Source organism: Carcharodon carcharias, chromosome 3 (genome assembly GCF_017639515.1).
Source record: "Carcharodon carcharias isolate sCarCar2 chromosome 3, sCarCar2.pri, whole genome shotgun sequence".
Taxonomy (NCBI): domain Eukaryota; kingdom Metazoa; phylum Chordata; class Chondrichthyes; order Lamniformes; family Lamnidae; genus Carcharodon; species Carcharodon carcharias.
The window spans coordinates 171297145-171311404 of NC_054469.1; the positions used below are offsets into that span (position 1 = coordinate 171297145).

Genomic DNA, 14260 nt, shown 5'->3' on the forward strand with positions numbered 1-14260 from the left:
TTCTGCCTTGAACATGCTCAGTGTTTGAGCTACCACATCCCCATGAGGTGTAGAATTCCAAAGATTCACCACCCTCTGAGTAAAGAAATTCCTCCTCATTTCAGTCTTGAATGACCTGTCCCTTATCCTGAGATTGTGTCCTCTGGTTCTAGACTCACCTGCAAGGGGAAACATACTGTCTACATCTAACGTGTCATGCTTAGAATGAATTTTGTAAGTTTCAACAAGATCACTTCTCATTCTTCAAAACTCTAGAGAAAACAGGCCCAGTTTCTTCAATCTCTCCTCATAAGACAATCCTGACATTATAGGGTTTGTCTAGTGAACCTCCGTTGCACTCACTCCCTCAATGGCAAGCATATCCTTCCTTAGATAAGGAGACCAAAATTGTACACAATACTCCAGATGCATTCTCACCAAAGTTCTATATAATTTTAGCAAGACATCTTTATCCTGTACTCAAATCATAGGGCAAATTTTTTACCTTGGCGGGCAGGCACGCATCCGACTTACAAGCGTAAAATGACACGCATTGACATCAGACATACGTCCCGATATCAACGTGCAGTCATGCGATATTTTGTTCAGGCGCGTACCAGAGTCGGCAGCATGCCCGCCAACAATTAAAAGGCCTGTTAAGGCCATTAAAAAGATAATTGAATGAAACTTCTCGCTGCCCGACCAACCTTACAGTTGGCAGGCATGCAAAAAGGCCAAGTGGCCCTTGCACTTTTTAGGAAACCTCATCCATGGGCAGGATGTGGTTTCCTAAAGCAAATAAAAGTAAAGTAAAAAATGTAAAGGGAGATTATCAAGCGTGCGCATGCGTGAAGTTTGTGCTTGCCCCGCCCACGCAGGCAGCGCTATGTGCTGCCATAGGAGTTTCACGCTGGGTGGGCCTTAATTGGCCCGCCAGCATGAAATCGCCTTCTGGCCTCGATAGCGAGCGGCGGTCAGCTTCCCGACCGCCCCCGCCAAGCTCGCCGAACAAGGACAAAATTCTGCCCCTAATAAATCTGATAAATTTTTCCAAACAATTTCCTTTTCTTAAAACCATGTTGATTTTACCTGATCATAGTATGATTTTCTAACTGCATTGTTAAGACTTCCTTAATAATAGATTCCAGCATTTTCACGATGACTGGTGTCAGGCTAACTGACCTGTAGTTCTCTGCTTTCTCTCTCCCTCCTTTCTTGAATAGCACTGTTAGATTTGCTAACTTCAAGTCCACCGGGACCATTCTAGAATCTTGGGTTTTGGAAAATCATAGCCAGTGCATCCACTCTCTCTGCAGCTACCTTTTTTAGAACCTGAAAATGTAGGAAATCAGGCCCTGGGAATTTGTTGCTCAGTCTCTTGAGTTCCTCCAATGCTTTTTATGTGCTAATTATTATTTCTGTATTAATTTTCTTAAGTTCCTCACTCTTATTAACCCTTTGGTTACCCTCTAAGCATGTTATGTAATTTGTGTATTCTACTGTAAAGACTGATACAAAATGTTTGTTCAATGTCTCTTCCACCTCCTTGTTTCCAAAGATAATTTCTCCTGCCTCTGTTTCTAAGGTACCAATGTTTATTTTAGCTGCTACTCCTTTTATGCACTTTTAAAAGCTCCTACAATCTGCTCCTTTGTTCCTGGCTAATTTATTCCGTAGTTTTTCCCTTTTTCTCAATTTTTTGTTTGCCCTTTGCTAGGTTCTTATACACACCCAATCCTTAGGCTTACCACTATTCTCTGTAGCTTTATAAGCTGCTTCTTTTAATCTAATACTATCCTTAATTTCCCTAGTAAGCCACGGATGGATCTTTCTTCCTGGGATTTTCTTTTTAATGGAATGTATGTTTGTTGCTCATTTTGAATTGTTTCTTTAAATTGTTTCCCACAGTTTATTTACTGCCATAACCTTCAGTCTATTTACCCAAACAACCTTAGCCGACTCTCCCCTCATATGTCTGTAATAGACTTCTTGTTTGGGACTAGAGTTATGCCACTTTCAAATTTAATAAGGAAGTCAGTTGCGTTATGATCACTTTTTCCCAGAGGATTTTTTACTATGACATTACTAATTAAACATGCCTCATTGCACAATACTTGAGCTAAGAAAGCATTATCCCTGGTTGGTTCCACAATGTATTGTTCCAGGAAACTGTTGCAAAAGCATTCTGCAAATTCATCTTCAGGACTACCTTTGCGAATTTGATTTGTCTAGTCTATTTGAAGATTGAAGGCCGCTACAGTTATTACATTGTCTTTGTTACAAGCTATAATTATTTCTTGCTCACTGCTTTGTCCAATGGCATCATTACTGTTAGGGAGCTTATAAATTACTCCCACCAGCATTTTCTGACCCTTTGTATCCCCACCCATACTGATTCTACTTCCTGATCCTCTGCACCAAGATCCCTTCTCATTACTGTCCTTATTTCATCCTTTACTATGAGGCATACTCCCCCTACTTTTCTATTCTGTCTGTTCAAAATTTTATGTACCCTGGAATATTTACTTCCAAACCTTGGTCACCATGTAATCAGATCTCTGTAATGTTGTTTAGATACAAACTATTTTTTTCCATTTGTGCTGCTAGTTCATCTGTCTTACTGCAAATGCTTCGCACATTCAGATAAAAAGCCTTTAATTATATGTTTTTACTATTGTTCTTTGCATCAACCCTATTAACTGATGTTAATAAAAAATTGCCCAGTATGTCCTGTCCAGAAAAAAAGCAGGACAAGTCCAAAATGTCTAATTACCACCCCAAAGGTCTACTCTTAATCATTAACAGAGTGATGAATGGTGTCATCAACAGTGTTGTCAAGCGGTACCTGCACACCAATAACCTGATCATCAGTAACCTGCTCACTGATCCTCAGTTTGCTTTCTGTCAGGACTGCTCAGCCCCAGACCACATTTCAGCCTTGATGAAAACATGGACAAAAGAGCTGAACTCCAGTGATGAGGTTAATATCAAGACAAAATTTGGTTGAGTGTGCAATCAGGAGACCTTATAAATTTGAAGTCAATAGAATCCGAGGGAAAACTCTCCATTGGTTGGAGTCATACCTGTCACCAAGGGAGATGGCTGTGGTTGTTGGAGGTCAATCATCTTAGTCCCAGGACATTGCTGCAGAAGTTCCTCAGGATAGTGTCCTAACCCAACCATCTTCAGCTGCATCATCAATGACCTTCCCTCCATCATAAGGGCAAAAGTTTGCTGATGATTGCACACTGTTCAGTTCCATTTGCAGCTCCTTGCACAATGAAACAATCCATATCCATATGTATTAAGACCTGGGCAACGTTACTGTTTGGCCTAATAAATGACAAGTAATAATAGCCACACCATAGAAGTGCCAGGGAATGACCATCTCCAACAAAAGAGAATCTAACCACCTCACCTTGACATTCAAAGGCATTACCATCACCAAATCCTCCATAATCAACCTGCTAGGTTTCACCATAAACTATTGCAGTAATTTGAAGCCAGTAGAATCTGAGGGAAAACTCTCCGTTCGTTGGAGTCATACCTGTCACCAAAGGAGATGGGTGTGGTTGTTGGAGGTCAATCATCTTAGTCCCAGGACATCACTGCAGGAGTTCCTCAGGGTAGTGTCCTAGCCCAACTATCTTCAGCTGCATCATAAATGTCCTTCCCTCCATCATAAGGTCAGAAGTGCCAAGCATCCCGCCAATCCTCTATCAGTTATTTCTATCCACTTCTTCAATTATTGACCGCTTAGTTAAAGGAAAATGAACGTTCTTATCCACTCTATCTAGTATCCCCTCCTTTATTTTGTGCGCCTCAATTCAATCTCCCTCAACCTTCTCTGTTCCAAGGAAAACAACCTCAACCCTGTCCAATCTTTTCTCATAGCTAAAATTCTTCATTCCTGGCAACAACGTTGTAAAACTTCTCTGCCCTCTCTAGTGTGATCATATCCTTCCTGTAATATGGTGACCAGAACTGTACGCAACACTTTAACCATGGCTTAACTATTGCTTTATACAGTTATGGCATAAGCTCCCTAATCTTATACTCTATGTGTCAGCCAATGAAGGAAAGTACCACGTATGCCTTTTGACCACCTTTTAATCTACCTGCTACCTTCAGGGATCTGTGGACATGCACTCCAAAATCCCCTTGTTCCTCTACACTTCTCAATATCCTACCATTAATTGTGTTTTCATTTGCCTTGTTTGTCCTCTCCAAATACATTGCCTCACAATTCTCCGTATTGAATTTCATTCGTCATGTTTCTGCCCAGCTAACCAGTCCATAGATATTTTCCTGAAATATCAACCACATGGCCAATTTTGTATCATCTGCAAACTTCTTAATCACGCCCCCTACATTTAAGTCCAGATCATCGATATATGCTGTGAACAGCAAGGGACCCAGTACTGAGCCTGTGTAACCCCATTGGAAATTTCTTCAAGTCACAAAAACACATGTTAACCATTGTGCTTTGTTTCCTGCCACTGAGTCAATTTTGGACCTAAGTTGCCACTTACATTTGGAGGTCTTTGGATCTATCAAATCTATGCTGGCTCTGTCAGTCCCATTCTTCGCATATACTGTGCACCCCACCCCCCTCCTCCCCCACCCCCCCCCCCCCCCCCCCCCCCCCCCCCCCCCCCCCCTCCCCCTCCCCCCGCCCAACCTTCCCCTCGCCACCCACCATCCTTGTAGTCCTTGTAGTTTATTCCCCTCAAGTGCCCGTCCAATTTCCTTTTCAAGTCATTGATCTTCTCTGTTTCCACCATCCTTGTAAGCAACACGTTTCAGGTCATTATCACACTGCATAAAAATGTTCTTCCTCACATCAACCATGCGTCTCTTTCCCAAAACCTTATATCTTTGTCCACTCTCCCTTGTACCATTAGCTAGTGGGAACAGCTTTTCTTGTCTACCTTATTTAAACCTGTGTGAGACCTTGTTAAAAGCCATCACATGCAAGTTCCCTTCCAAGTCAGGCATCATCCTGGCTTGGAAGTATATCTGTTCGTTCATTGTCAAAATCCTGGAATTCCCTAACAGCACTGTGGGTGTACCTTCACCATTTGGACTGTAGCAGTTAAGGAAGGCTGCTCACCACCACCTTAAAGGGAATTAGGGATCGTTAATAAGCACTGGCCTTGACGGTGATGCCCCCACTCAATGAGCAAATTCAAAAAAATCTTATTTCCAGTTCTGCTGTTCAGGGTTTAATAATTCAGTCGTATGTGTGACCGAATTTACACCTCATAATTTAGTTCTTATGCTATTTTTGTGGTATTGCTGGAAGATGCAATAACTGAGATTCTTTCTTCGTTAAAGCCCACTTCAACAGCAGGATTTCAAATTGCCTGCTAGTTTTCTTGATAGTCCTGCTATATTCAAATTTTCTTTCTAGATGGAAGCAAAGACTTTTATTTATATAGTTGTTTATCTGAGAAAATTCTCATTGTGCTTCACATGTTACTTTGAATGTTAAGTAACTGTTATAAAGGAAAACATAGCAGCCAATTTGTGAACATCGAAGTCCCACAACTGCAAGGAGATAAAAACAAAAAAACTGCGGATGCTGGAAATCCAAAACAAAAACAGAATTACCTGGAAAAACTCAGCAGGTCTGGCAGCATCGGCGGAGAAGAAAAGAGTTGACGTTTCGAGTCCTCATGACCCTTCGACAGAACTTGAGTTCGAGTCCAAGAAAGAGTTGAAATATAAGCTGGTTTAAGGTGTGTGTGTGGGGGGGTGGAGAGATAGAGAGAGAGAGAGGTGGAGGCGGGGTGGTGTGATTGTAGGGACAAACAAGCAGTGATAGAAGCAGATCATCAAAAGATGTCAACGACAATAGTACAATAGAACACATAGGTGTTAAAGTTAAAGTTGGTGATATTATCTAAACGAATGTGCTAATTAAGAATGGATGGTAGGGCACTCAAGGTATAGCTCTAGTGGGTTTTTATTTTAAATAATAGATTCAATCCATTCTTAATTAGCACATTCGTTTAGATAATATCACCAACTTTAACTTTAACACCTATGTGTTCTATTGTACTATTGTCGTTGACATCTTTTGATGATCTGCTTCTATCACTGCTCGTTTGTCCCTACAACCACACCACCCCGCCTCCAACTCTCTCTCTCTCTATCTCTCCACCCCCCCACACACACACCTTAAACCAGCTTATATTTCAACTCTTTCTTGGACTCGAACTCAAGTTCTGTCGAAGGGTCATGAGGACTCGAAACGTCAACTTTTTTCTTCTCCGCCGATGCTGCCAGACCTGCTGAGTTTTTCCAGGTAATTCTGTTTTAGCAAGGAGATAAATGTTGGCCAGGGTACTACAAGAACTCCTGAATGGAATATTTAATGTATACCTGAACAGACAGACAGAGTGCCTGGGTTTAACATATCATTCAAAAGTGAACACCTCTAACAATGCAAGACTCTCTCAAGAGTGCACTGAAATATCATCTTAGATTATATGTTCAAGTGCTGGTTTGAAATTTGAACCCACAACTCTGTGTGAATTATAATATATCCACAACTATTTAAAGTCCAGATGTTTTTAAAAAAAAATGAAAGATTTTGAACACAATGATTTTCTATGTGTATATTTGGATAGTACCCAGTGAGATATGGAAGACTATTAAGTTGACAATAATTTGTTTCTGTTTCAGAGGAAGGTTCTCTGTGGTTAAAAGATGTGACCAAAAAGGAACTAAACGAGAGGTGGCTGCAAAGTTCATCAACAAAAAAATGATGAAACGGGATCAGGTTATACATGAACTTGGAATTATGCAGAATCTCCAGCATCCCCAGCTCATTAGCCTTCTGGATACCTTTGAAACTTCATCCAACTACATAGTCATTCTAGAATTGTAAGTAATGGTTATGATAACCTTGTTGTGCCCTCAATTCTCCATTTCACTTCAAAACTACAGGCTTAGTTTATCATGGCAAACTGTCTTCTCTACACCATTAGCAGTGTTGCATTGTGATTCTTAAACTAGAGGAATTCTGCTCCCCTTAACTTTTTCTGAAAATAAGCAATATGTTTCTATGAAAGGCTATACCTAGCATCCTTATAGTAAAGGTTACTGAAGCCCACTGGTAAAGGATTTTGAACTCTATACTTTCAGGACTTTTGTTGCAGTGTGGTATTGCTGCAAGAAAATCCACACAAGTGTAATAAACACAACAAAATCCTGCTGCATTGGAAATTTTTCAAACTCTTTTAAGCCTTCCAAAAATACATCATTCCGGATGTATTCACAGTTTAGTATATCAGCCAGGTTTTTTCAGAAACCTATTAATCTAGTTTGCTGTTGGTATGATATCATCACCATCTGTTTATTTTTTTTAAGTCAATGTTCCTTCTAGTGCCACTTTTGTGTTCATCAAAAGAGTGGGTTTGTTTAGTGCCGGAAAACAGGCACTGAACGGTCAGATCTCTAGGCCATATATGTTTATGGCAGTGTTGCCACAAATTGCGAGTACAACAGGAAAAGGAAACAAGGCAGATGCTTAGATGCTCAGGAAAACCAGGTTATTAAAATCTTCCTAAATTTCCTTCGATGGTATTTACTCATATGTTTTGTTTGTCAAAATGATTCACTTTTATATACTTTGTTGTTCTCCATTGTAGTGAGAGGTACATTGACTAAATGTTAATCTTTGGACCATTTGCAGTAGGAATTAACATCCTGCTTTGGGTTCCGCTCCAGTCGGAAAAGAAAGCCATGATCAAGACCCACACTTGACTGGTGAAGTCTTAGTATTTAAAGGAATCCAGATGAGGGAAAAAAAGAAAGTATTCTACAATTGGCAACTGAGAGACAACAACTGGATTGATGGGAGCCTCAAAGAGGAAAGTCTGTTCACTCCCGCTTCTCTGAGGCATCCCTAGAGATCACGCTGCAGGCTGTAATATTATAATGGGGGTGATAGGAGGAAGAAGCCTGCCTCTGAAGCCAGGCAGGCGTAGCTGGAGGTGGCTGAAGAGCTGAACAGCAGAAGCTGTTCCCTTGTTAATGGATACAGTGTTACAAGAGGTTCAATGATCTTATCAAAGCTGGAAAGGTGAACAGCATGTCACTTTCAAGTGTCAAACCCCCTCATTTCAACTTCACCAGCCTTCTCCAGCAGAGCACTCCTCAGACCAACACACCTTGCAGATCCATCCCATCCTTCACTCTTGTGGCACTTGCTCACATCCTCATCTGAACAGCCATTACTAACCCTCAACAAAAACAGAATTACCTGGAAAAACTCAGCAGGTCTGGCAGCATCGGCGGAGAAGAAAAGAGTTGACGTTTCGAGTCCTCATGACCCTTCGACAGAACTTGAGTTCAAGTCCAAGAAAGAGTTGAAATATAAGCTGATACCAGCTTATATTTCAACTCTTTCTTGGACTCGAACTCAAGTTCTGTCGAAGGGTCATGAGGACTCGAAACGTCAACTCTTTTCTTCTCCGCCGATGCTGCCAGACCTGCTGAGTTTTTCCAGGTAATTCTGTTTTTGTTTTGGATTTCCAGCATCCGCAGTTTTTTTGTTTTTATTACTAACCCTCATCTTATTGTCCTCTCATACCCTTCCTTACAGTCACTCTCCACAAATGCTCTCATTCTGTCTTCTCAACCTGTTCCATTTCTTTCACTCAGCACTCTCCTTTCTCCACTTGCAGAAGAGAGCACAGAAAACCAAGAGGAAACAGAGAATCAATGATAGTCACCCTGACTGTCACAGAGAACAAAGCACTGGAAGTAAATGGAGTCTTGGAATGCATGGCCATTGGCATTGGAGCGATAGGGTTCAGATACCTGGTGATGGAATTAGATATTGCATTACTACATGGGAACTCGTGATGGCTTGATGTCAGTAGCTACTGAAATATGAAGATCGACATTGATGACTTTGAACCCTTTCACCTTGTCAATTCAAATCCTTCATCTCCCACAGGTCCTTCAAGCATCTCTTGGGTGCTGGAGGAAGAGGAAGTCTCCTCAGAGGAGATCGTGCACATTGCATAAGCACCGTCACACAACTCATGCTTGCCCTCCACCAGTTCAGACACTCATACCTCAGCAGGGCTTCCAAGGCATGTTTTTTTATTCGCTTTTGGGATGTGAATTGCTGGCAAGGCCAGCATTTATTGCCCATCCTTAATTGACCTTGAAGAGCTGCCTTCTTGAACCACTGCAGTTCAAATAGTATAGGTGCACCCACAGTGCTTTTAGGGAGAGGGTTCCAATATTTTGACCCATCAACAGTGAAGGAACAGCGATTATGGTTTCAGGTCAGGATGGTGTGTGACATGAAGGAGAATTTGCTAATGGTGGTGTTCCCATGCATCTGCTGCCCTGTTCTGCTAGGCTGTAAATTTTGTGGATTTAAAAGGTACTGTCAAAGGAGCGTTCACGAGGTAACTCTTTTGTTACATGGTGAGCCACATATCACAAGTCAATAGGAGCAGATGTTTGAAATAATTAGAGCAGTGAAGAATCCTGGCAGAGGGTGCAAGACTTCCAAGCTCTGTTCAGCTCAGTGCAGATTCCTGCCCCCAGCTCTGCTGAAACCACAGGAGAGTACCACATGGGAGTAATAGGAAAAAAAAGGGAGAGGCTCGGATTTTCCTCGCAGTCTCATGAAATATCTCCAGCAACTTCTGAAAAGCACACCAGACTCATGACTGACTCTGCCTCAGATTTTTGTTTTTCAAGCAAGGGCAGGTTCCATGTGCAGTTTGCGAGCTGCAATGCAGTGCAAGAGGAGTGTGGACGCAAAAGAAAATTAGTTCGAAAGCCCACCTCGGTTCTTGGGGACAGCACCTAACTCTCAATCTCATTCCTACCTCACCTAGTCCCACCCCCATGCCTTCTCCATACCTTCTCATTCTCCCCATGCCCCCATATGTCTTCTATGCCCTGCCATATCTTCTCCATAACCACTCACCCAGTATCTACTATGTATAGTCCTCAGCAACCATGCAATAGCAATGGGTGCAGGTGAATAAAATTAAACCTGTAATAATCTAGTAAAACTCTCATTCAACTCTCATTGATACTAAAATCACATAGAAAAAATGTTTAATCTCTTAAGTGTCCATTAACTTGTGTAAACAAACAGCCATGTATTCAGAAACCACATCAACCCCTTAAGACTGTCAGTCAATCTCCTGAGCAGCTGTGTCAAGAGAGCTGAGTACACCACCAACTTTTGGAACTCCACCAAACATTCATAATGGCCACAGCTATCAACATAAGCTTTCAGTTCCAGACTTGCCCCCCCCAGCCCACCCAAAAAAAACTGGAAAGAACAGATGGTGTCTTTTCTATTTCAAAGCAGATTACCTATCAATCAATGGGAACACTTACCTTTCAGAGTGTTCCTGACTCTTCAGCAGGCTTCCCCTATTGGTGGTGAAGTCTCCAAGGAGTTGCATTTTTGAGCTTCCAAAACTTGTACCAGCATACAAAAATAAATTGGGGAAGGAAATTCAAATTTCCTGTGGTCTTCACAATCCCGATCCCAACTACAGAGGAGATGCGAGTGCATTTTGCACCCTAGGCCTTCCTGATCTGTGAAAAGGCCAAACGGAAATAGCACAAATTTGGGAAGGTAGAGGAAAATTGCTTTTGCAACCAAAAAAATCAAAATTTGAGGTTTCCTGAACTGATACCTGCCTTCATTGGGAGACAAAGATACAGCCCAAACTCTCTGTACTTTCACAAGGGAAGGGTGTTAATGTTTATGCACTGTAAACTTTATTTCAAAGCACCATTGTCTAGTCATCCCTATTGTTAACTGTTACCTGCCTAGTGGCCTTCAGTGTTGAGGAAAATGGTATGACAAAAGTAGAAAACAAGCAGTGGGTATTAACAAGAGGGATGGATTGTTGACTGTGGGACTGCTTTGTGCTGAGGGTGGGCACAGTGAGTTTAGAATTAGTGTGCCAGATGGCCACCCTGCTTCAGATTCACTGAAAGGTGCCTGAGTGAGTCTGTCCCATACACCCTTAGCCACTACATTTGCAGTTGTTGATACCTTGGTCACAGTGGGCTCTTTCTCCTCTGAAAATGTAGCAAGGTCATCACCTTTCTTATCCTGCAGCTCTGGTCCTCTCTGCTGTGTGTGCAAGACACAGCCAACCACTATTCTCTGGGCACCCTAAGTGGAGCATTCAAAAGGGCACCCGCCCAGAACTGTCCAGGCACCTGAATCACATCTCAGCATCACGATTACTTGCTGAATCACCATTCTTATGTCCATGTGGCTTCTCATAGCTGTCCTTAGAGGGTGGTAACCCTTGTCTCCAAGAAACCATTCCCTAACTCTGCTTGGAGGTGCAAATATCTGTGGCAGACTTGACTGCTACAGAATGAAGGCTTCTTGGTAACTTCCTGGGTATCTTACACAAACATGCATGGTAGTTACACATCTGCTGAACGCTAATGGAGCGGAATCCCTTTCGATTGGTAAGTACTGCTGGTTGATCTGAGGATGCCTTGAATGCCATATGTATACAGTCTATGGTTCCCTGCACTTGTGGAAATCCAGAGCAGCACATCCATGTGCCTGCTCAATCTGACTTATCTCATCAGTAGCCAAGTAGATGCAATTGGCAACCCTGGCAAACATGACATCAGTCACCTTGGGGTACATTTGTGTGTGGCAGATTGTGAGGTTCTGCAGATGACAGAACCATATCCCTATAAAGAGCTGGAGGCATAGAAATTCAGGGCTGTGATGTCCTTGAGGGCCTCTGGCAATGCATGGCAGGAGGCCATGTTCCAGGAGGCTGCAAATGTCAGCATTGACTTGCTATGAAAGTCAGCCTCCTGAGGCTCTGGTGCTGAGCTTCTGCCTGTATACCCTGTGTTAGGGCAAATGGATCCTGCAAGCTGGAGCTCTGTGTTCATTCCCTGTATCCTCTGGAGGAGCAGGTGGCTGCTGTTGTTCCTGTTCATGTTGCTCCTGCTGCCAGTAGTGTTGCTGATGCTCTTCTTGTTCCTCAGTAGAGGTCCAGGATAGAGCTGCATAAGCTGCTCCCACGTTGCTGTGAAAGCTTCACTGATACAAAAGCAAATTATTGCCAATTTAATAGTCTTTCTAGCTATCTTTGACACCCAACTCTCTATTATCTTGGAAGTAGTTTATGACCCAATAATTTCAACACCTTCCTAGGACTTTGGAGACTACCAGTCTAACCATTGTAAGCACAAATACTGCTGCCATTGTGCCACACTTTCACCTTCTTCCCAGCAAAACAAACCGAGCCCCCCGCCTTTAATCATTAGCAGCCATGTCTCCCAGGCCTGTTGTTAGGCAGACTTGAGAACAGGTTACATAACCCCCATCATTTTATCCTAAATTAAAGATAGTCCCAAAACATAACAAACATCATATGCACTTCTAAAATATGCATTTCAACTTACTGGTTAGTAGGAGCCTGGAGGAAATTATTAGTATTGTACCCCTAATGTGATATGAAGAAACCTCTTTCAAAAACTTGCATTTTGATGGTACATTCAATGCAGTAAAGCGTCCCATGACTTGTGTCTACCAATTGCCTCTAACAATTCTGAAGCAGAAATGAGGTTACCCCAAAAACAGCTGAGAGACAGCAATTAGGGTTTAGGTTTATGATATTTTGCATTGTGCAGTAATTCAGCAAAATACACTTCCCCTTTATTCTATTGAAAAGTTGCTAATACACAAGTGGCATCTTGTGCTTTGGCATGTGAATATAACAGATGGTAGCTGCATCACAAGGAAGTGTGTGTATTTTGGATGGAAGCAACTAGTATCTGCCAAATAACAGGTCTAATTATTAATAGTTTTACATTTTATCTCAAATAGTCATTTAGTAAAGGAAAAACCTGTATCTACATGCAAAGCAATACATACTCTTTGCCGATGCAAAATATTGCAGGCACTGGAAATATGAAATAAAAAGAGAAAATGCTAGAAATACTCAGTCAAGCAGCGTCAGTGGAGAGAAAAGCAGAGTTAATGTTTCAGGTCTGCGACATTTCATCATGAACTGTCAGAACTGCTGAGTATTGACAGCAACTTATTTAATACAGATTTAGTATCTGGTTACTAAAACACATCCTTGGGAAAGAAAACATAATTGCTTTTAATGATTCCATTAAGGAGAAAATTATAAATATTTTGTACATATATTATATATAGTTTTTAAATTTAAAAAAGCACCAAATTGCATTAGCTTTCAAAGTATGTTTCAAGTATGCACATATGAAATAGGAGCAGAAGGGTTGATGGTACATTTAATGCAGTAAAGTGTCCCATGACATGTGTCTACCAATTGCCTCTAACAATTCTGAAGCAGAATTCAAGCCTGCTCTGCTATTCAATAAGATCATGGCTGATCTGTTTGTGTTTCAAGTTCCACATTCCCATCTATCCCTGTTAACCTTTGATTCCCTTGCCTAACAAGAATCTTTCTACTGCTGCCTTAAAAATATTCAATGACTGCACTTCAACTGTCTTCTGAGGCAGAGAGTTCCAAGGATGCCCAATCTGTTGATAAAATATTTATGCTCATCTCTGTCCTATAAGGACTGTCACTAATTTTAAAACAGTGCCCCCTTGTTCTGGACTCACCCACAAGAGGAAACATCCTTTCCACGTCCACCTTGCCAAGATCATTCAGAATTTTACATACTTCAATCAAGTCACACCTCACTCTTCTAAACTCCACTGGAAACAAGTCCAGCCTGTCCAACCTACCCTCATAAGAAAACCCACTCATTCCAGGTATCGACCTAGTAACCCTCCTGTGAACTGCCTCCAATACGTTTACATCCTTCCGTAAATAAGGAGACCAAAACTGCACACGGTATTCGAGATGTGGTCTCTTGTATAACTGAAGCATAACATCCTTACTTTTATGTTCAATTCCTCTCATAATAAAGAATAGCATTCCATTAGCCGTCTTGATTATATGCTGTGCCTGCATACTAACTGTTTGTGACTCATACATTAGAACACCTAGATCCCTCTATACCTTGGAGTTCTGCAGTCATTCTCCATATAAGTAATACTCTGCCATTTTATTCTTCCTGCCAAAGTGAACAACTTCACATTTTCCCACATTATACTCCATCTGCCAGAATTTTGCCCATTCACTCAACCTATCTATATCCACCTGCAAACTCCTTATGTTTTCTTCACAACATACTTTCCTACATTTCTTTGTGTTGTCTGCAAATTTAGCTACCATGCCTTCACTTCCCTCATCTAAGT

The 14260-nt window shown here is 41.6% G+C and overlaps 1 protein-coding gene across 6 annotated transcripts in view; it reads left to right on the plus strand.

The window, feature by feature from the left end:
• Positions 1–14260, plus strand: part of LOC121275778 (triple functional domain protein-like) — a 650960-nt gene that overhangs the window by 621000 nt on the left and 15700 nt on the right. For all 6 annotated transcript variants that reach the window (XM_041183384.1, XM_041183386.1, XM_041183389.1 and 3 more), the window contains one exon: positions 6670–6870. In XM_041183384.1, the coding sequence (XP_041039318.1) occupies positions 6670–6870 (201 nt within the window). The remainder of the gene's footprint in view (positions 1–6669; positions 6871–14260) is intronic.